The following is a 21749-nucleotide window of genomic DNA, read 5'->3' as shown; positions in this document are numbered from 1 at the left end:
TCCTGTGCTCATTGCTCTGGAATTAATAACACAAGTTAATGAATTTGATACGAAATAGATTCATTCTCACAAAGATACGTAGGTTTTAAAAAGCAAGTAGTGCTTCCCAGGAATACTCTTGAAGGAATGTTCACCAAAATTGCTTTGAACTTAAAACCAAAAGTTGAACCCAAAAGAAATGAAAATTGCTGGTGGATTCAGACATTGTAGTATGTTTATTATTATTATTATTATTATTATTATTATTATTATTATTTATTATAAAGATGTGAGGTACAATTCAGGGTTAGGTATATAAACACTGATCTTGCAGTTACCCTTGTTGATGAGATATGCCCCTTCCTCCCCCAGCAGTTTCCCTCAAGTGCCAATCCCATCACCCCCCCCCGACAGTTTTCCACTACTGCCAATTGCTTTCTCATAGCATTATAATTGTTCAAGGTCCACTTATGAGTGAGAACATATGGAACTCAGTTCTTTGTTTCTGTGATAAACCACTGAGTATGATCGACTCCAAATCCATCCAAGTTGCTGCAGAGTCCATATATATGTCTTGCCCTTCTTTATGGCTGCATAATATTCTATCGTGTGTATGTACCACATTTTTTTTATCCAATCTAGCTTCGATGGGCAACACAGTTGGTTCCATGTTTTTGCTGTTGTAAATAGAGCTGCAATAAACATACGTGTGCAAGTATCTTTTTTGTAGAATAATATCAATTTCTCCAGGTATATTCCCAATAGGGGATTGCTGGGTCATATGGAAGGTCAATTTCTAGTTCTTTCAGAAATTGTCACACTGTCTTCCAAAGAGGTTGTACTAGTCTGCATTCCCACCATCAGTGTAGAAGCATTCCTTTTTCTCCACATCCTTACCAGCATCTGTTGTTGTTTGTCGGACAGAGCACTTTGGGAGGCTGAGACTAGTGGACTGCCTGAGCCCATGGGTTCAAGACTAGCCCAGGCAACTTGGCAAGACCTCATCACTACAATAAATCAAAAAATTAACTGGGCGTGGTAGCACACGCTTGAAGTTCTGGCTACTTGGAAGGCTGAGGCAGAAGGATTGCTGGAGCCCAGCAGGTCTACGCTGGGGTGGCCATGAGTGTGCCACTGCACTCCAGCCTGGGCAACAGAGTGAGACCCCAACTCAAAAAAAAAAAAAAAAGACTTAGAAAACAATGTAGCCAGTGCTACCAAAAATTCTTAATAATAAGAAGATAGTGAAGAATATAGTTTATTAACCAATTTCCAATGTTCAGGGTTCTTACAGTTCTTAGTAAAATTACATCATAGCAATAGATCGTTATTGCAAATTTTTTGAAAATGAAATTATGGATATACTAAAAAACCATATGCCATGATTGAAAAGATATATCAAACTATAAAGAAGCAACATCAAAGAGTTAATTTTTGGAATCGAAAATTGCCCTTGTGGTATTCAAAGATGCCCCAGGAATAACTTTCTTCAATTGAGCATCAATCAATTAAAATTATAGATAGCTGAGGGTCTAACACTATTAAAAATTATATTTCTTCTGAACAACCTGAAGTTACTGATTTTACTCGATGAATTCACATATATATGTCTTCTCTTAAAGGTATATATGTATCTTTTGTATGATTTCACCTTTAACTGTTTAAGTTAACCAACCAGCCATTGATCTCGGTTGCACTGGGTAAGACCCCCCAGCTCTAAAAGTGAGTCCAGTCTTTGCCTCTCTCAACGAGCATAAAAGAAACCCAGGGGCCAGGTGCGGTGGCTCACACCTATAATCTAGCACTTTGGGAGGCTGAGGCAGGCAACCAGGAGTTTGAACCAGCCTGGGCAACATAGTGAAATCTTGTCTACACACACACACACACACACACACACACACACACACACACACACACACACATACACATCAGATGGGTGTGGTGGCGTGCACCTGTAGTCCTAGCTACTCAGGATGCTGGGATGGAAGGGTCACCTAAGCCCAGGAGGTCCAGCCTGGGCAACAGAGTGTGAGACCCTAACTCAAAAAAAAAAAAAGTGAACTCCGTTTATAACCTTCATAAAACCTTCTAGTAATGCCCTTCTTCCTTTTTTCTCATTCTTTAGCTTTCCCCCTGTGTGCCCTTGATAGAACATGTCTGCCTGTCCTCCCCCATGCTTTTTTTCCTGCCCCAGAGCATCACTTTGCATTTTCCCCCATCTCATTGCAGGTGCCTGCTCTGGCCTGGGAAGCGAGGAAAGGCAGGCCTGAGGATCGCATGGGCACTCTAGTCTTTTCTTGGCGGCCCGAGGGAGGGAGAGGGTGATGCGTGTCTTCCCAGTTACCATGCTTGTCCCTTTGACCATCTGTGGCACTCAGGCCTCACTCCTGGTCCTTGCCAGCATCTCCACCCCAAAATTTTGAGGTCATTTAATTCCGTTCTCATGTCTCTTCAGCACCAAGCTCAGAGGATTCCAAAATCATGTCACTAGAAAGATGCTAAGCCAGATCATCCCTTGGCTCTGATTAAATCTGTTCTTAAGCCAAGCCAAAAAGAGATATTCATATCACTTTCTGAAAGATAAAATGTCCAGAAGCGATTCTCTTGCTCCTTTCACCTGATGTGTGAAGTGTAACCATGAGAAATGTCTCTTGCCAGGATGTTATTGAGGAAGTCACAGTAAATTACATCCGTGAGAGTATATGGTCTGCTTCAGAAGATTTGCTTCTTCGCTTTCAAGCCACAAACTCAGGAACTGCTCTTAGGGAAGAGTTTGAAGCTAGGAAATCATTTTTGTATGAACAAGAAGAGAAAGTGGTCAAAATACAGGTATGTGAATCACCTACCACTCATTACAGCAAACTGTCATTTCACGTGAAAATGTTTTATTTGATAATAGAACAGTCAACTACCAGCATTCTAATAAACAAATCTGACTGCAGATTTTCACTTAATCAGTGCCCCCCTAGTCACCTTCACTAGGGCTTTACATTGGGAAGCATCTCGATGAATGAATTTTAATGCTTCTGGAGAGGATTCAGGAGCATAGATCCACCTGCCACCAACCCAGTGGAGCCAAAGAGACACGTCCGATCAGAGTTGAAACCAGGTTTCTTTAAAAAGCTGAATCTCCGTGTTGTCACCTCCTACCTGAGTCGAGGACTTTCTGATGTTTTGTGTGTGAGTGGTCAGAGGATGTTGAGTGACATCTGAATATCTGTGCTCTTCTAGCCTGAAAGAACAGAACTAATGAAATAAACAGATTTGGTGTCTCCATGAGTACCTTCTTCCTTCTCTAAACTGTTATCCCTTGTTCAGTCCTGCGGGAAACATCCTCATCCCCAGATCTCTTGTAAGTTTTTAAGCATGCATGACTTGTCTGAACTTCCTGGTTAGCAGGAGGAGAACTTAACAGATTGAGATGTTCCTTCCCTTATGACCCTGGCACCCTCTGCCAATCACCACACTGGCTTCTGACAGGCTACATGTTTGTCCTTTTACCGTAAGTCCAAAGTAATTCTACTAGTGACCAGCAGAGTTTGATGACTTTTTACTTTGGCCAGTAGCTATCGATCTTCTGAATGGAAAGTTTTTCTGTTGAAGAGCTTCTCTTTTGTGGTCACTGGTGAACTTGTCTACTTTCCCCTTCTAACTGTCATGTCCGGGGCAGAAAATAAGTTTTGTCTTCTTGTGTCTTACATATGATAGGTGCTCACATGTTTGAATTTTCTCAGAGCTTAAGACGTTAGCAAGGCCAAAATGATTGTTTTTAAAGAAATTTCTACTGTAAACCTGACACTCAGGATTTTTCTAGGTGAGTCAGTGAATTTTCCATTGTATTCCCTCTTTAAACAAACAGCAGGCAAAACACACAGAAGTGAACAAAAACCTAAAACTAGAGTCACCTACACTGATGCTAAGGCTCTAATTTTGCCCCAAATTCAAAACGTCAGCCAATGTGTTTAACAGTTTAGACCAACCCCGTACCCTCCGGTCTCAGGGCATGCAGCAGTGTTGCAGTTGGAAGATGGGAAGACATACTGAAGAGCCCTCTGGTATTTGAACCCAGAGATGAAGTATGAGAGGGTTGGGGGAAGGACAGGAACCATCATTTGGAGCCTGTTTTCTCCACCTCATCAGGCAACAGGATTGAAGAAGCAGCCATCAAACTCTGAAGTCACCCCACCGTGACTTCTTTCTTCTGACAGTTTTCTAATGAAAATTCATTTTCTAGTGAAAAGTTTTCTAATAGACATGAGGCCTAAAGGTAAGCAAGCCTGCTTCACTGAAGTGGACCAGAGGTGACTATGCAGCCAGTAGAAACCTGCCAACCCATGAAACAAAAGACCACGATGAACTAAAGATTATCATGCTAATTTCATTTCTTGCCAGAGTGGCTGGTTCACCCTGAGTTAGAGGAATGTTCTGATATCTGACAAGTTTCCCTTCTTAGAACAACTCAAGCTTCCTAGCTGGCTGAATTGACGCCTGACACAGTAGTCTAAAAAATTTGGAGAAAAACACAGAAACTGAGCTTCAAGGCCAAGTATACCCCAGCTGCACCACCCTTCTCACCCTCTGTCTCCTGCCAAGGAACTGAGTAGTGGTACAGAGAATGTGTGTAATGAACATCCAGCTCTCTATGTCAAGTGCTTATGAAATTAACTGGAAGGTGCTCAGGTCAACATGGACAGAAGTCAGGGAAAATCAACAAACCCATGTTTTGTTTTGTTTTTTTGAGCAGTTGAAAGGAACTCATAAAACTGCCTGAGTGAGCCAGAAAAAAAAATCTACTCAAAAGAATATTTTATATCAAAAACATTAAAAGGGATGTAACTTGTAAAATATAAATGGAGTGAACATCTAGGAATACTAATCTAGAGACAAAAAAATTTTATTCTGAAATTGCTTTTTGCTCTCAAGGAATTGAATAAGATGTGGACTTAATGAAACAAGGTAAGACAACAGAATGAGATGAAAAGACAGCTGGCAGCTAAGGAGAGGAAGAGAAATCATGACATCAGAGAATGTAAATGAATTTATAACTGCAGAATTCAATAGACACTGAAAATAACTGAAATAGACTTAGAGCACTGGAGACAAATCGCACAGAGTGCTTCCTCTTCTGAAAATTGCAATGCCCATTTTATATTGTAGGGTTGTGAGGTTTGAATGGGATAATTCACATAACAGACTTCTCCCAATATGTGGTGCATAAATGCTCCATGAATGTTAGAAATGCTGAGGTGATAGAGGCGAGCACTCAGAGGGCAGTTGATGGGGATCCTGTGTTGAGATCACTGATACAGCACGGGAAGAGATCAGAAAAAGTTGAAGTGGGAAAACGTCGGTAACTACAGTAGAAGGGCTTTTTTCCCCTTGAATTGAAGGAAGCTGATATACTGCTTTTTAGGAAAGGGCATAATAGTGACAAACACCAAAACTTAGTGCCGGGAAGTATTGGATTTTAGGCCAGGCAGTGCCGCAGAGTGGCAAAGGAGAAAGCTACTCTGAAGCGACTTCAGGTACCAGGAGCAGCAGCAGAGTCTATGGGCTTAGAGGAAGAGGATGGCCCTATGGGACAGGCAGGCATCACGTCGTCTCAGTGTAAATGACTACTCTTGCAGCTGACTGGATTTTATTTGAGGAGAGAGGGAGAAAAGATATGTTCAGGGCTTTCTTGGCTAATGGAGCTCACACGAGTGTGCATCAGAAATTGGTTTTGATAATTTGAATATTACTGAACTAGGTGCCTGATTACGAAGCAAAGCAACCAATTTAACAATCCAGATTTTCCTGTGATTAATAAAGTCTATAAAAACAGAACAGTAACCTCTGGAGTCTAGGTATTTTAAAAGATTCTTTTTTATGAACTAAATATATTTGTACACAGAAAGTATATTTGTGGTACCAGAAAACAAAAATAAGATGACTGTTATCAGTTTTCCCACAAGTTATTATATCAGGCAGGAGAATGAGACTGACATTTTTGTAAATTCTTTCTGCCTGTAATTTTCCATTAAAGCTGCTTCTAAATGGCTTAATGGTTTAGAATTTCTCTCCTTTTGCATTTTCATAACAGGTCCTTTTCCCCAACTTTATACCCATATTTGTTTATAATAAACAGCCTCTAATTATAGAAGAGCTTGCAATATAATGACTGTGCATGAAAGTTCTATTGTTAGCATAAAATAAGAAGAGCCAGTCTTGGTAGGACTAAAACTTAGACTGAAAAAGAAAAATATAGAATTTTTACAAATGAAATATGAAGCATGTAGTTTTCTGCTTCTATAGACCAAAATTCTGTACCCAGCTAAGTTGCCTCCGTCTGAAAAGATAATAATAAAATATTCATAAATGTAGAGGGATTCCAGAAAAATCTACATACTCAATTATGAGATGGAACATACAAATGAAATATCAAAGTAAATCATGATAGTGAGCACTTAATTCTTTGTCCATCAAAATAACAATACAGGCCAGGCACGGTGGCTCACACCTATAATCCCTGCAGTTTGGGAGGCAGCAACAGGAGGATTGCTTGAGCCCAGGGGTTTGAGACCAGCATGGGCAATTTGATGAGACCTCAAAAAAATCAAAAAAATTAGCCGGGCATGGTGGCGTGCACCTGTGGTTCCAGTTACTTGGAAGACTGAGGCGGAAGGATCGCATAAACCCGGTAGGTTGAAGCTGTGGTGGCCCTGAGAATGCCACTGCACTCCAGCCTGGGCAACAGAGAGACTCCAACTCAAAAAATAAAATAAAATAAAAATACAGATTGGACAGTGGAATTGTTTTACCAGTTCCAAAATGGTTCAATGTAAATAATCTGTTTCTATGACAGGTCAGACATTATTATTTCTGTGCCAAGAAGACAGCCTCAATCTCTGAGTTAGTAGAGATTATTTCTGAATCTTAGATAGTTGCAGAAGAGAAGAACAAGAACTTGAGCCAATTGCAACCTTTCAGTATGGACTAAGAAATGGCATGTTAATATAATACACATTCACCACAGAAATAGCATTCTGTGCTTTAAAACTGTATTTTCCACCAAAATATATGAATTGTTAAGATGCATCACTGGCTGAGCACAGTGGCTCATACCTGTAATCCCAGCACTTTGGAAGACCAAGGGGTGCAGATTGCTTGATCCCAAGAATTCAAGACAAGCCTGGGCAACATAGCAAGATCCCACCTCTACAAAAAATTAGCCAGGCGTGATGGCATATACCTGTAGTCCTGGCTACTTGGGAGGCTAAGGTAGACAGATCATCTGAACCCAGGGGATTGAGGCCGTGGTGAGCCGTGATTGTGCCACTGCACTCCAGCCTGGGCAAAAGAATGAGATGGGGGCGGGGTGGGGGGGGAGGAGATGCATCATCCATGTCCCCTAACCTCTGTTGGACCATTTTTTTTGAACAGTTGGTGACACCACAGAGCAATCTCTCTCCTCATCTCAGCAGTGCCATGCTGTGACAAATCCCATGAGAGCATTTTCTAAATGGATGATCAATTAAAAATCCTTTATTTTAGTTATTTGTATCTTTCTTACATAAAGCATGAACCATATGCCCAGCACTTCATTACCTGGAAGTTTATTAGAAGTACAAAATTCTAAGGTCTCTACCTTAGACCTACTGAATCCTAATTTGTATTCTGACAAGATCCCCAGGTGATTTTGTAATCACATTAAAGTCTGAGAAACACTGTTAATCTCCCTCTCATTTTTCCAGGTAACTTATCTTCCTGTGCAATTTTTTTTTATCACCATAAGAGCTTAAAAAAGAAAAACCAAGTGCTCATCTCAATGACTAGTACAAAAACATTTGATAAAATTCTAGACCCATTCCTGATTTTTTTTTTTTTTTTTTGAGTTGGAATCTCACTCTGTTGCCCAGGCTGGAATGCAGTGGCACACTCACAGCCACCACAGCCTCAACCTGCTGGGCTCAGGCTATCCTTCTGCCTCAGCCTTTCAAGTAGCTGGAACTACAGGTATGTGCCACCATGCCTTGCTCATTTTTTTTTTCTTTTAATTGTAGAGATGAGTTCTCACCAAGTTGCCCAGACTGGTCTCAAACCCATTGGGCTCAGGCAATCCTCTCACCTCAGCCTCCCAAAGTGCTGGGATTATAGGCGTGAGCCACCGCACCCGGCTTCTGATTTTGTAAATTGCATTGAAGTTTTAATTTTATTGAGGAGATTGGCATCTTTGTAATAATGTACTTCACAGTTCAGACATTATTATTTCTCTCCCAAGATATAGTACTATGATTTTATTCCTTTATATTTCTCAAGTTTACTCCAATGTGTCTAATTTTTTTTACTATTATGAATAACATCTTTATTATGTTGTTTATTTTTGACATATAGAAAATTTTGCATTCATTTTATAATTAGTCAGCTGGATAAACTCAGTTCTAAAAATTTTTCAGTTGATCTTCTTGAGTCACAATTGCTTTTTGCCCTTTTTATTTTTTTAAATCTTGGGCTTTATCAAAGAAAAAATTCATATGGCCTTCATAATATAGAAAACAATAAACTTTGGAGACTTAAGTTATTTGGGTTTGGCTTCTATTTGGGGGGAAATGGAATACATATACTTTTCCCCATTACTCCATTTAAACAAAACAAAAGCCTCAAATATTACGTATAAACAAGCATAACACCTTTCACAGGTGGAGAAGATAAAAAACAGATTGAGTAGGGAAACTTGAGACCCAAGGAATGACATAGCAGTGAGTTCTTTGAGTGTTCTTTTTGCCTCATATATTCCAGACTTGAAGCTGACAGAGCAGAAATGCCAATGGTGCAGGGAATAAAGGTTGAACAAAAGCCTATTCTCTGTAGCCAAAGGACCAAGAAAGGAGCAGTCTAACAAGACAGAATAATTTTTAGACAACCTCTGTAGCCAAACACCACAGAAAAAAATGATCCACCCCGCCTAAGCAAAGGGTGAGTGGGGAGCCTGAACTTCTACCCTTCTGGACTTGAGCAAAGCACCAGACACTTGTAAAACCTGGACCACATGCCCACAGAATGGTATGCTCCCTCTCCCTGCTAGAGTGGTGTCAAAGAAGTCAGGGTGGAGAGCCAGGACTTTCACAGCACCCAGCAGTCATAAGGTCTTTCTCCTCAGTTGGTCTGTGGAGGCCATGTGGGAAGATTAAAGGAGGCACTCCCAACCTCCCAGCCAGAGTGGTATAACATAGGTCCAAGGTAGCTGGGCCCCACCCAGCAGTAAGCAATGAGGAGGCCCTCTTCATCTTTGTGTCCCTGGAAGACAACTGGAAAGCCTAGACTTCCATTCCCACTTGCCAGTAATGAGATAGCACATTTCCCACTTCCCTTGCCAAAGACAAGGAAAGCCACCTAAAACAGTGGGACTAAATAAGACCCAGCATCCCATAATAATCCAAATCATCCAAGTTCTAATCACTTGAACTATTTGGCTATTGTGATCACAACACTCACTCATCATGCCAAGAACCAAGAAAATCACAGCTTCAGCTTAAGAAAAAGCCGTCACTACATGCCCACTCAGAGGTGACAGATTTTAGAATTATTTGACAAGGATTTTTAAATCAATCATTATAAAAAATGTTACCATGAGCAATTACTAACACTTGAAACAAAGAAAAAAATATGAAGTTTCAGGGGAAAAAATAGTCTCAGCAAAGAATTAGATTTAATAATGAAAAAAAACTAAACCATAACTTCAGCATGGCAGAATTCAGTAGCAGATGTAAAACTGTGGATAATCTCAACAGCAGAATGGAAGGAACAAAGGAATGAATCAGTAAACTAGAGAAAATAACAATAGAAATTCCCAGATCTGAACAGGGAGGGAAAAAATAATGAGCAGAGCCTCAAGGATCTGGGGGACTGTAACAAAAGATTTAACATTTGTGTCATCAGAGTCCCTGAAGAGGGGAGAAAGGGGCAGCACTGACAAAGTACTTTATGAAATTAAAGCCAAAAAGTTCCAAAGTGTGGCAACAGACACAAAAACCACAGATTCAGGAAGCTGAGCAACCCCCAAACAGGTTAAACTGAAAGAAATTCACACTAAGACACATCATAGTCAAACTTCTAAAAACAAAAGGCAAACCAGGTGAGGTGGCTCATATCTGTAATCCCAGGTACTCATGGGGTTGAGATGGGAGGATGGCTTGAGCCCAGGAGTTTGATACCAGCCAGGGCAACATTGTGAGACTGCTCTACAAAAAAAATAGCAAAATAAGAAAAGAAAAGCCAGCATGGTGGTGTATGCCCGTAGTCCCAGTTACTCAGGAGGCTGAGGTGGAAGGATCACTTGAGCCCAGGAGTTTCAGGCTACAGTGAGCTATGATCATGCCACTGCACTCCCTCCTGGGTGACACAGTGAGATCTTGACCTGCCACCCCCCCAAAAAGTGACAAAGACAAAATCTTGAAAGCAGTGAGATAGAAATGACAATTTACCTACAGAAGGAAGTTCTAATGGCACAGGATTTTTTATAACCTATGGGGGCCAGAAGGAAGTGGCACAACATTTTGCTGAAAGAAGAATAGCTGGCAACACAATTCTATATTCAGTAAAATACCCCTTAGGCATGAAGGAGAATCAGTGCTTGTCACCAGCAAACCTCCCCTCAAGGAATGGTTAAAGAAACTTTCTAAAGAATAAGGAAATGATAAAAGAAGAAAGTTTGGAACATCGGGAAAGAAAGAAGAACAACTAAAAGATTAAGACTATGGGTAGATATAATACATTTTTCCTTCTCTGAGTTTCTAAAATTGTTTGACAGTTGAAAGAAAAATTATAATACTGTCTGATAAGTTCTGAATGAGTAAAGAGGAAATATTTAAGACAATTATATTGCAAGTGGGAGAGAGTAAAGGTATGTGCAGAAAAGTAAGGTTTCTGTACTTTACTGGAAATCAAAATATTAATAAAATTAAGCAGCAGTTTTCACCCGTCAGTTTGGATATCATCAGCTTTTAAAATTTTTACCAGTTCGATGAGGCCATTGAGGAAGAGGTCTCTAATTTAATTCTTTTGGTGGCACTTTTGGTAGTACCAATATTAACACCAGTATCAATTTTTAATATCAAGTATTGACCCAATAATCCCTTTTCTAGTAATGTACCTTTTTTTGTTTTTGTTTTTTGTTTTTTATTTTAAACATGTGGGGTACAATTCAGGATTAGGTATACAAATGTTCATTATGCAGGTGCCCTTGTTGATGAGTTGTGCTCCCCCCTCCAGCAGATTCCCACTACTGCCAATCCTGCCCCCACCCCCACAGTTTCCCACTACTGCCAATCCTTTTCTTATAGTATTACAACAATTGTTCAAGGGCTGCTTATGAGTGAGAACATAGGATACTCAGTTCTTTGTTTCTGTGAAAGATCACTCAGTATTATAGCCTCTAAGTCCATCCAAATGGCTGTGAAGTTCATAATTTTGTCCTTCTTTATGGCTGCATAATACTCCATCATGTATATGTACCACATTCTTTTTCTCCAGCCCTCTTTCGATGGGCAGTTGGTTCCATGTTTTTACCACTGTGAATAATGCTGCAATAAACATACAAGTGCAGATATTTTTTTCATAGAGTGATTTGAGTTCTTCCGGGTATATTCCCAGAAGAGGGATTGTGGGGTCATGTGGAAGTTTGATTTTTAGATCTTTTAGGAATCGCCAAACTGTTTTCCACAGAGGTTGTATTAGTTTACACCCCTACCAACAGTGTAGACATGTTGCCTTTTCCCTGCATCCTCTCCAGCATCTGTTGTTTTTTGAATTATTGATGATGGCCATCCTGACTGTAATTAGGTGGTATCTCAGTGTGGTTTTAATTTGCATTTCTTTGATGACTAGTGAGGCTGAGTAATTTTGTATCTGTTGGCTGCTTGTATGTCTTCTTTTGAGAATTGTCTATTCATATCTTTTGCCCACTTTGTAATGGGGCTGTTTGTTTGTTTTTTTTTTCTTTTTGGCACGTTTGAGTTCCTTGTAGATCCTAGATGTTAAGTCTTTGTCAGATATACGGTTGGCAAATATTTTTTTCCCAGTCTATGGGCTGTCTCCCTGATCTCTTGATGGTTTCTTTGGCTTTGCAAAATCTTGTCAGTTTAATGAGGTCCTGCTTGTCTATCTTATCTCTTATGGCATGGGCACTTGGGGTTTTGATCAGGAATTGGTTGCCAGTTCCAATTTCCATAAGGGTGTCTCCTGCGTTTTCTAAGGTTTTTATAGTTTGAAGTTTTACTTTTAGGTCTTGATCCATTTAGAGTTGATTTTTGTGTACGGTGATAGAAAGGGGCCTTGTTTTAATCTTCTGCATGTGATCGGCCAATTTTCCCGGCACCATTTACTGAATAGGTTCTCCTCTCCCCAGTGGTTGTTAGTGGAGGCTTTGTTGAGGATGAATTGGTTGTGAAATTGAGGTTTTGCTTCTGGAATCTCTATCTTGTTCCATTGTTCTATATGCCTATTCTTGTACCAATGCTAGACTGTTTTGATTATTGTAGCTTTATAATAAAGTTTAAAGTCTGGGGATGTGATACCTCCCACTTTGCTTTTTTGGCTGAGGATTGTTTTGGCAATTCATGGTCTTTATGTTTCCATATGAGTTACTGTATTGTCATTTCCAGGTCTGAGAAGAATGCTGCTGGTAATTTAATGGGTATTGCGTTAAATCTGTAGATTACCTTTGGTAGGATGGACATCTTAATGTTGATTCTTCCTCCATGAGCATGGAATATTTTTCTCTTTGTGCCATCTTTGATTTCTTTGAGCAGTGTTTTGTAGTTTTCATTGTAAAGGTCTTTTACTCCTCTGGTTAGGAGGGTGCCAAGGTATTTCTTTCTTTTTTTTTTGGTGTGGCTATTGTGAATGAGATTGTGCTTTCTATGTAGTAATGTATCTTAATTAAAACGTTCACACAAAATGTATAATTAATGTCTGCAAGATTGTTTGCTACAAAAAATGATGACAACTTAATGTACATCACTAAGTGAATTTTTACATCATGGCAAATCTGTACTGTAGAATACTGTGCAGTCATTTAAAAATAGTGGGGAATCTGCTTTTTCTTAACTTGTGAAATAATATCAATACTGTATGTAATTCAGAGAAGAAAGCAAACCTTGGCATAGTATTGGAGCCTATTTTGTCAAAAATAAAGGACACATAACACATATATACACACATCTTTGCATAAGTTTGTATTTTTGTGCATGATGATGGGTATGTATGTTTATACATGTTGTGCATATTTCAAAGGGTATGTAATAAAAAGCTAATAATTCCCTTTGTAGAGTAGTTGGGTGAAAACAAGAATAGGGGCACAGGTACATCTACCCTTTCTCTCTTTTCCAACAGATCTTCTAAACACTGAGGCACAGATTGTTTGCATAGAAATATACATTTTTTGTGTGTTTTTCTTATGTGTTTATTTTTTGTGTTTTTCTATTTTTAAACTTGTATCATAATATGTGTGGCAAGCTACAGTTTCCTTAGCATGTTTCTTGGCGATCCTCTATTCCCAAGATACAAAACATCTCCACAGTTAGTATATGTTTGTTTCCCTACTTCATTCTTCTTAACTGCTGCATCCCTCAGTATAAGTGCAATCACAATATATCTGGCTGATTTCCAGTTTGTGAACATTCTACTGGGTGCACATTTTGGTATTACAGTCCTGCAATAAAAAATCCTTACAGATGGTTTTTCTACACAGGTACTTGAATTTCCTTGGGCTACATATATTTAAAACTAGAGGCTGGACGTGGCGGCTCATGTCTGTCATTCCAGCACTTTTGGAGGCCAAAGCAGGAGGATTGCTTGAGTCCATGAATTGGAGACCAGCCTGGGGACATAGTGAGGCCTCATCTCTAAAATACATAAAAAATAAACTACCCAGGCATGGTGGAACATGCTTGTAGACCCAGCTACTCAGGAGGCTGAAGTGGAAAGATCCCCTGAACCCAGGATGTCAAGGCTACAGTAAGCCCTGATGGTGCCATTGCCCTCCAGTGTGGGCAACAAGTGAGACCCTGACTCGAAAAAAAGAAAAGAAAAGGAAAGAAAATTGGAAATAATAGATAAAAGGCTAAATACTTTTGAATTTGATATTGCTAAATTCCCTCCCCAAAAGTCCCCATCTATTCTTTTGTTGTCCACTGATAGGCACATAGACAGGGTTATAATTTTCCCAAAATTACTGCTGCCCAAGGCTCCTTCAAGTTTAGAGCCATCCCAAAGGTGTTCCCACATTTTGTGGATATTTGTTCTGTGGTTCCCTCTTTGAGTTCAGTTTCAACTGACATGTCTCATCCAGAAACCCTCATAATTTTTATTGATACACCTTCTTGTTGTCTAGGACTATTGTAGATAGCTTTAAAAGTATATTCATATGATGTTGCTGTTGGGGAAGCTGGCTGAAGAATACATGAAACTCAGTGTGTAATTTTTGCTGCTTCTTGTGAGGCAATACTTCTTTCGAAATTCAAAGGTTTTTTTAAAAGCGGTATCATTTCTAGGGATTTAGATTGCGATAGGAAGTCTGGAGCAAATGCTCAGTTAATCACTTTTATTCTGCCCTGTTTTGTTTTGAATCATTACAAAGAAGTATATTATTTTTAAAGTAATTCCATGTACCCTTTTTTAAAACAATGAGGTAAATACATGCAATTTATTTATAAAAATTGTGTATTTATTTTTACATGGTTAAAAGCTTCAGTTACCTTCAACATACTCTCCATTTGATGCAACACATCTCTCAAGATGCTTTTTTCACTGCCCCAGTTTTTGAACTCATCCATTTTGATGCCTTTTAGTGCTTCTGCCATTTTTTGTTTCATCTCTTCCCACATTTGAGGACTTTTTTCATCTGGGAAAACAAAAGAAGTCACTTGGGGGAGAGACTGGGCGAATAGGGAGGATGGGGCACCGGGGTCATGCTGTGTGGGGTCCCAAACTGCTGAACACTCAGTGCAGTGTCAGCAGGTCTGTTGCCGTGGTGGAAGAACCAGACACCTGTTCGCCACAACGTGAGACATTTCTTCCACAAATCTTGATGCAACCTTCTCAAAACTTCCAGATAAAAATTTTGATTGACTGTTTGATCCAGAGGAACAAATTCTGAGTGTACTACAAGGCGCCCACCCTCCAAAAGATAATTCTGGCTTTGTTTGTTTGTTTTAAGTCCTCCTTTGCATACTATATGAATAGAAGTTTACAGAAATAATTTAATTTTTATATTTACTATATTAAACAAGGAACTTTTATTTCATTTTTAATTTGAAAAGCAAGATTAGAGAATTGAAGTAAGTTACAAAGATATGTTTCAATAAAAAGATACTTATAAATGAATTAGAATAAACTGATAATAGTAATAAAGTTAATCCTTCTAAAGATACTGATGTGTGCCCAGTTTTTGTAAATATTTCCTATAAAAATCTTCTGTAATGGTGATAACCATGTAAAGCCATTTTGATGAAGCGTCATTAGACTTTATGTGGGAATATTTGAAATCACAGTCAATTGCAGCACTAGATTTTTAGGGACCCAAGGAATTCAAGGTCACAAGTTAATGGAGCATCTTCCTTTCTAGCCTGTGTCACAGTGAACCCCTTGTTGGAATAAAGATACTTATAGGCATTACTCGCTAGCATTTTATATTGTTGCCAAATAACACCAGCATCCAGTTAATACTGTTTGTGTATTTAGGAAAAATTCCATTATATTATTCTTCCTTGTCACCCAGGGACTTGGTAAAGTTAAATTTTCAAGTGGAAAACTGGGCTCCTACCTGACAACTGGTCACACTCACTCTGCTTTCCTGAGCTTGGGACAAGTCTGTGAGTGGGTGTGTTCTGCCTTGATTCAATGACCATCCTAGAAAGGGTATCCAAATGAGACTAGGAGGGGAGAGTCTCTGACAGTGTCCCAGCTCAGGGCCTTGGGAGATGCATTCTGCTCTTGCGCTTTCTAAATCAACTGAGAAACTTGCATGTACATAATTTAGTCACCCACTCTTTCCTTAGGCTTTTTGGAAAGGACATAAACAACAGAAGGCATATCTGCACAGGCGGCAGATGTTCAACGATAACATTGATTCTATCGTGAAGGTAAATATTGTTTCCTACCATAGCAGGTGTTTGACTTAAACTTTTCCACTCATTTCATTTTGATTCTGGAAGACAGTCATGGAGAGGGTATGTGTGAGCCTTGAAGTCAGAGGTAGGCCTGGATTAGAACCCCAACTCTGCTACTCACTTAACTGATCATGTTCAAGCAAGTCAATTAAACCATAACAGCTGACTCAGGTCCTTCATGTGGTCTTCGGAATCATGTGTGAAGGTGTTTTGCAACCAGTCAGTGCTCTTTGTCTAGAAATTCCAAATTGATTCTTTAAACTGTGGGGGAGCTGAGCTTTATTTCAGGTTCTTCTTTTCACATTGGCTTTTTCTTATTTAGAATCTCAAACAGAGCAGCAGAGAACCTCTAGTTGTAAGGCAATGCAAAACCAAGACTAGAGGAATTAGAGCTAACTCAGGACCTGTCTTTGGGACTTGAACTAGGCTAACCCAGCTTTGCAACCCAGGCAAGTAGCTCTGGGCAAGAAAGAAAAGGAAAGACAAGGGACTGTATAAAAATGAACCTGGAAATCTATGGAGTTGAAGTAGTGGAGTGGAGAGAAAGTGGTCTCAGAGATTAGTTTAAGAGACATTTAAACTGTGAAGGCAGAGGACGACATTGTGCAGTAGCCCCTTGATGACACGTCCTGTGCTCCTCATGGAACATGTGCCTGTTTTCTCGGAAAACTCCTGATGGCCCGTCCCTCATGAGCCCTCTCTAGATGTTTTCCTGTAAAAACCTAAAGGATATCAGATAAATTTAACGAATGTAAGAAGAAACCCTAGACTTAGTTTAATTTGATTTACTGACTCATTGCAACTCTCAACAAAATGCCTTGCCCTCTTGACTTTTATTTACGGAGATTAAAGCAAAATAGGACAAAGCTGCATTAACCTTCCCCACCTCTCTCCTGTGCAGATGGTGAGATGAAGGGTAACATGTAAAGTGTTTTGAGCCCCTTAAGAGAAAACAATGAAAGAAGTGGGAGATGAAGATGAGGTTTTAGATTTGTATTACTTGTGAGCTCTTCTGACTTTTATCAAATATTATTTTTAGAAAAACTACATTAAGGCTTGTTTGGTGATTGCCTTGACTTCTCTATTTAACTTATTTTTAGATTCAGTCCTGGTTCCGAATGGTAACAGCAAGAAAGAACTACCTTTCACGACTGCAGTATTTCAGAGACCATGTAAGTAAAATGTATGTGGGTTTTTTTCTAGATTGAGACTGAGTTCAATGCTTTGTTGAATGTCAGCTCTGTAAGATTTTTATTAAATAAAGAAAATGAACACTTAGGAAGAATGGAACTCAGAACTTAATGTGATGGTATTTGGAGGCTTACTTTTTTTTTTTTTTTTTTTGAGTTGGAGTCTCACTCTGTCACCCAGACTAGAGTGCAGTGGCCGCTCCCAGCCACCGCAGCCTCGACCTGCTGGGCTCCGGCGATCCTTCTGCCTCAGCCTTCTGAGTAGCCGGAATTACAGGCATGCACTACCACTCCCGGCTGAGGAGGGTTACTTTTTAAATTCAGAAATCATGTTGAGAGTAAGATTTCACCAGTTAGAACTGAATGGAAAACAGATTTAGTGGCTTGTGCTTTGGGAGGCTGAGGCAGAAGGATCACTTGAGCCCAGAAATTTAAGGTTACCGTGAAAACAAATGAGGAGAAAACAGGGTGGGATACTATCACCGAAAAGGGAGGATTCTGGAAAAGTATTTTCCAACATTATGTATGATTTTCTAACTGCTAACTGATTAATTTAAATGGAAGTCCACAAGAGGAATCTTTAAAGAGCAGATATGGGAACATAGATTGGATCATCTAAGTTCTGTGCTAAAATTATCTTTCCTTTTTAGATCTCTTTACTTAAATAGTCCTCCTACAGTCTTGTTTATCCTTTTAGCTAACTGATCTGACCCCTTCTGCAAAGAAAATGGAAAAATAAATGTTGACTACGCCACATCCAAATACTGTCAGTTCTAAGTAGTGTCAGTGCTTAAATACTGATGGTTCTTAAATGTTCTAAATTCAGAAATAATGGAGACAATAGGACTCTGGGTGGTTGTAACTTGTCTTAATCTTTTACAGACTAATGAGATTGTGAAAATACAGTCACTATTGAGAGCAACCAAAGCTAGAGATGACTACAAAACACTAGGTAAGTGGGGGCATTCTGAAACCAAACGTGAATTCCTTATAAGTCAGGCAAGGACAGATTCTTTCCATATTAGATACTTCAGACGCTGCTGCAGAAACAGAGGATGCCCATTGTTTCCAGTAGATTTTTATCATCTCCAGCTTCAGGTTCTGAACCAGTACACAGAGGACTACAAGGTGACAGGAAATGGGCATTCCTAGTGTAAGTGACAGGGATCAGCCCCGTGGGTATAATGTCATCTTCAATAAGAATACTATTGGCAAAAATGTTTATTTTTTTCCCCCCTAATTTGAGCTAGAGTCAAGAATCTATGCAAAAGTGTTAACCAGGAGATAATACTACATTTAAATTCTTTAATATATTAGTTGACCCATGTTTTTTTTCCCCCTGATTTTAAGAAGGAAGCATGTTCATGTAAGAAATTTTGGAAATATGAGTACAGAGGAAAAAGAACAGTCTCATCTCCCAAAAATGATAACTGTAAATATCTTCCTGTAACTTCATTTTGGACTTTTCACAGCAGCTATGATTTTTTAAAATATTTTTTTCTTACAGTACTAGTATATGCCATTTGTAGAAACTTGAAAACAACAAGATAAAATAAAAATCGCCTAGAAATGACAATCACATTCTGTGCTGTCTTCTTGCAGTCCCACTTCTGCCTGTGTTTTGTTACTGTTTTCATAGATCATAAGATGATTCCTTGTATACTAAATTTTCAGCATTCTGATTATCACAAGAACATGCACAGGTCCTAGATTAACTCAGGAAGAGCTTGCTGATAAATGTGTTAGTACTAACAGTGCCTACTAAGTAGGTTAGCCGGCAGCTTTATCATGTAAAGTGTGTCTGAATTAAAGGATGAAGTATATGGCTCAAGAAAGATCAACCCTGGTCCTTGCTGAGGAGAAACCAAGGGAAGTGCTAGAGGCCTCACTCTGCCTCCAGCCTGTAGAATCTACTGAATAATACCTTATTCCACTAGAGTCCAGAATTTAGTGTGCAAGCTGAGTAAGGAAAGGTCAGCCTGTCTTTTCAATGCAGTCAGCTTCCCTGCTTTTGAATAAATGAGACTCCTCTCAGTTGGTAGATAGCTTTATGTTTTTTACAAGAAGGCTGAATAGGGGGTTTGTTTTCTGAGCCCTAACACACTAAAACAGGCTTGCTGTTGCCTTGGTACATAAAAGACGATTTAAGAATACATTTTCCAAATGAACACAGACTAGTTTTCATTTCTTTCTAGATAACATGTTTTTGTAGACTGTTGCAGTGATAGTTTTCCTTTTTTTACATTTTTTGTAAATAAGGACAAAAGAAATTCTGATTGTAAAATCTGGCAGTTTTATCTTTGGCATAAAAGGTGAATAGAAACTATGTTAGTGAGTAAGTTAGGTCTAAACTTCTCTGGGTTTCAGCAAATCGAATGGTTTTATGGTAGCTGAAATGTAAATTTTCATTTCTCAGCTCAGCACTTATAAAAATCTAAAACCTTAGAAAACGAACTAAAATTTTAGATTTTTCACTTTTCTTAGTTTATCATCATCTGTGCCCCCCCCCCCCCTTTCTGGAATGGCACTTAACACATTCATACTCAGAAGTTGCTGGAACTATGATGTGGACGCTTGTAGGTACAGATTATAAAATGATGTGATTTCCTAAAATTAAAGTATCTGTACCACAAAGTGATTCTCAGATGAAAATGCCAAAAGGCCTAGCATAGATAGAGGAAATATTAAATTTGAGGCATGACAATTAGTAAAGCTAAAATACTAATCTAGTTGTTTCTAACAGGCCTGTTAGTGCATCCTAAGTACACGGGTCATTAGAGGGAGGATACAGCAGCTGTGGCCTCTGGCCACAGTGGAAGGGCTCGTGTGTTCCGTCTTAGTTGCGTGGATGAGGTACATGCATCTGGAGCATTGCTCAGGCTTTTCCTGTAAAGGCATGTCGTCGGCAGCATCTTTGCTGGAAATGGAAGGAAAATAAAGTGATGTGCTCCAGTGATCAGGAAACGAAGGGTCCATGAGCAAAGTAATTTCTCCAATAAAGACCTTATCAGTGGCAATAGAGATATAGATGACTGGAGACTTTGGTGTTCATGCTGTTAATTGTTTTGTTAGTTTAGCTTTTCTTATTTCTGGAGCGTCAACACACCACAGAACTAAGCTGGAAATGAAGGGAAGACTGGCCAGGGCCCCAGGTGTGAAGAAAGGCAGCCATGGAGGTTGCCACGACTGGACTGTCTCTTTATTTGTGTTGCTGGGTATAATCATTCATCCTCGAAGGTCCAGCTTATTCTTACAGTTTACCCAGAGTTGATCTCATTAGGCATGTTAAAAAAAAAAAAAAAACGACAATTTTTCCCCCCCAGGAATCAGAAGACTGGGAAATTAAAGCCTAAAGTTCCAATTACTAAAGGAAACTCCTTTTTAGAATGTATATAAGAATATTCTCTCAGAACCCTTTCTCTGGGTTCTGAGCTTCCTCCCTTGGTCCATGCTGAGAGGACAAGGGCCGAGTTTCTGTTTCTAAAATCTTTATTCTACCGAGGAGATCATGCGTTCCACTTACCATTTCATTACTTCCTGTTTTCCAAAGAGCTTTTGGGCTGAAAGAAACCACTTTCTGCTTCCTGCAGCAAGAGCATAAATCTCTTATCTGGCTCAGCCACACGGTCTCAGAGCCGAGGTAACTTACGTTAACTTTCCTTCCCAGGCTCCTTGTGAATGAGGCACAGATAGGACTATCTTCTCAGTGCATGAGTCCCGGAAACAGTGTGAGAGGGAACTGATAAAGGAGTAGGAGACAGCTGGAAAATAGTGGGGACAGACGTGCGTTGTACATTTATTTATATGATCAGTTTCCTTGTCCAGATTTTATACGAGGGACAGAATGCCTCTCTCCCTGGACCGAGTACTTTCCTTGGTATGTTTTTCTGGCAATGCTTTATTTAAAGACTTGATTTCTTTCCTGTTGATAATCAGTCCAAGCTTTCCTAATTAAAGTATGCCTGTTCCTGTTCCTGCAGTTGGCTCTGAAAACCCACCCTTACCAGTTATTCGCAAATTTGTGCACCTATTGCATCAGAGTGACTTGGATTTCCAGGAGGAACTGGAGGTAGCACGATTAAGAGAAGAAGTGGTGACAAAGATTAGAGCCAATCAACAGCTGGAGAAAGACCTGAACCTGATGGACATCAAGATTGGACTCCTGGTGAAGAACAGGATCACACTGGAGGTCAGTGGGGTTTGTGCAGCCATCAGCTCCGGAAGACAGAAGATGCATATGTGCATGCATGTGTCACTGAATGATAGGGTACATTCTGAGAAATGCATCTTTAGGCAACTGTTGTGCAAACATCACAGAATATACTTACACACCTAGATGGGGTAGCTCACTACACATCTAGGCTATAGGGATAGTCCATTGCTCTTGGGTTGTAAACCTGTACAGCATGTTACGGTGCCAAATACTGTGGGC

General features: G+C 39.5%; 1 protein-coding gene across 3 annotated transcripts in view; it reads left to right on the top strand.

Moving 5' to 3' along the window:
• The window catches only part of LOC103268749 (ras GTPase-activating-like protein IQGAP2), a 114757-nt gene that overhangs the window by 35729 nt on the left and 57279 nt on the right, over positions 1-21749 (top strand). For 2 of the 3 annotated variants that reach the window (XM_008066361.1, XM_008066353.1), the window contains exons 6-9: positions 16017-16100; positions 17228-17299; positions 18200-18269; positions 21298-21506. In XM_008066361.1, coding sequence (XP_008064552.1) covers positions 16017-16100; positions 17228-17299; positions 18200-18269; positions 21298-21506 — 435 coding nt within the window. Of the gene's footprint in view, positions 1-2637; positions 2809-16016; positions 16101-17227; positions 17300-18199; positions 18270-21297; positions 21507-21749 lie in introns of all 3 variants that reach the window. The other variant, XM_008066349.2, reaches the window with a different exon arrangement.

The sequence above is a fragment of the Carlito syrichta genome, unplaced genomic scaffold, assembly GCF_000164805.1.
Source record: "Carlito syrichta isolate Samal-C Ts95f unplaced genomic scaffold, Tarsius_syrichta-2.0.1 Scaffold104879, whole genome shotgun sequence".
NCBI lineage: Eukaryota > Metazoa > Chordata > Mammalia > Primates > Tarsiidae > Carlito > Carlito syrichta.
The sequence above is the reverse complement of the archived record's forward strand: the minus strand, read 5'-3'. Positions and strand labels throughout refer to the sequence as shown.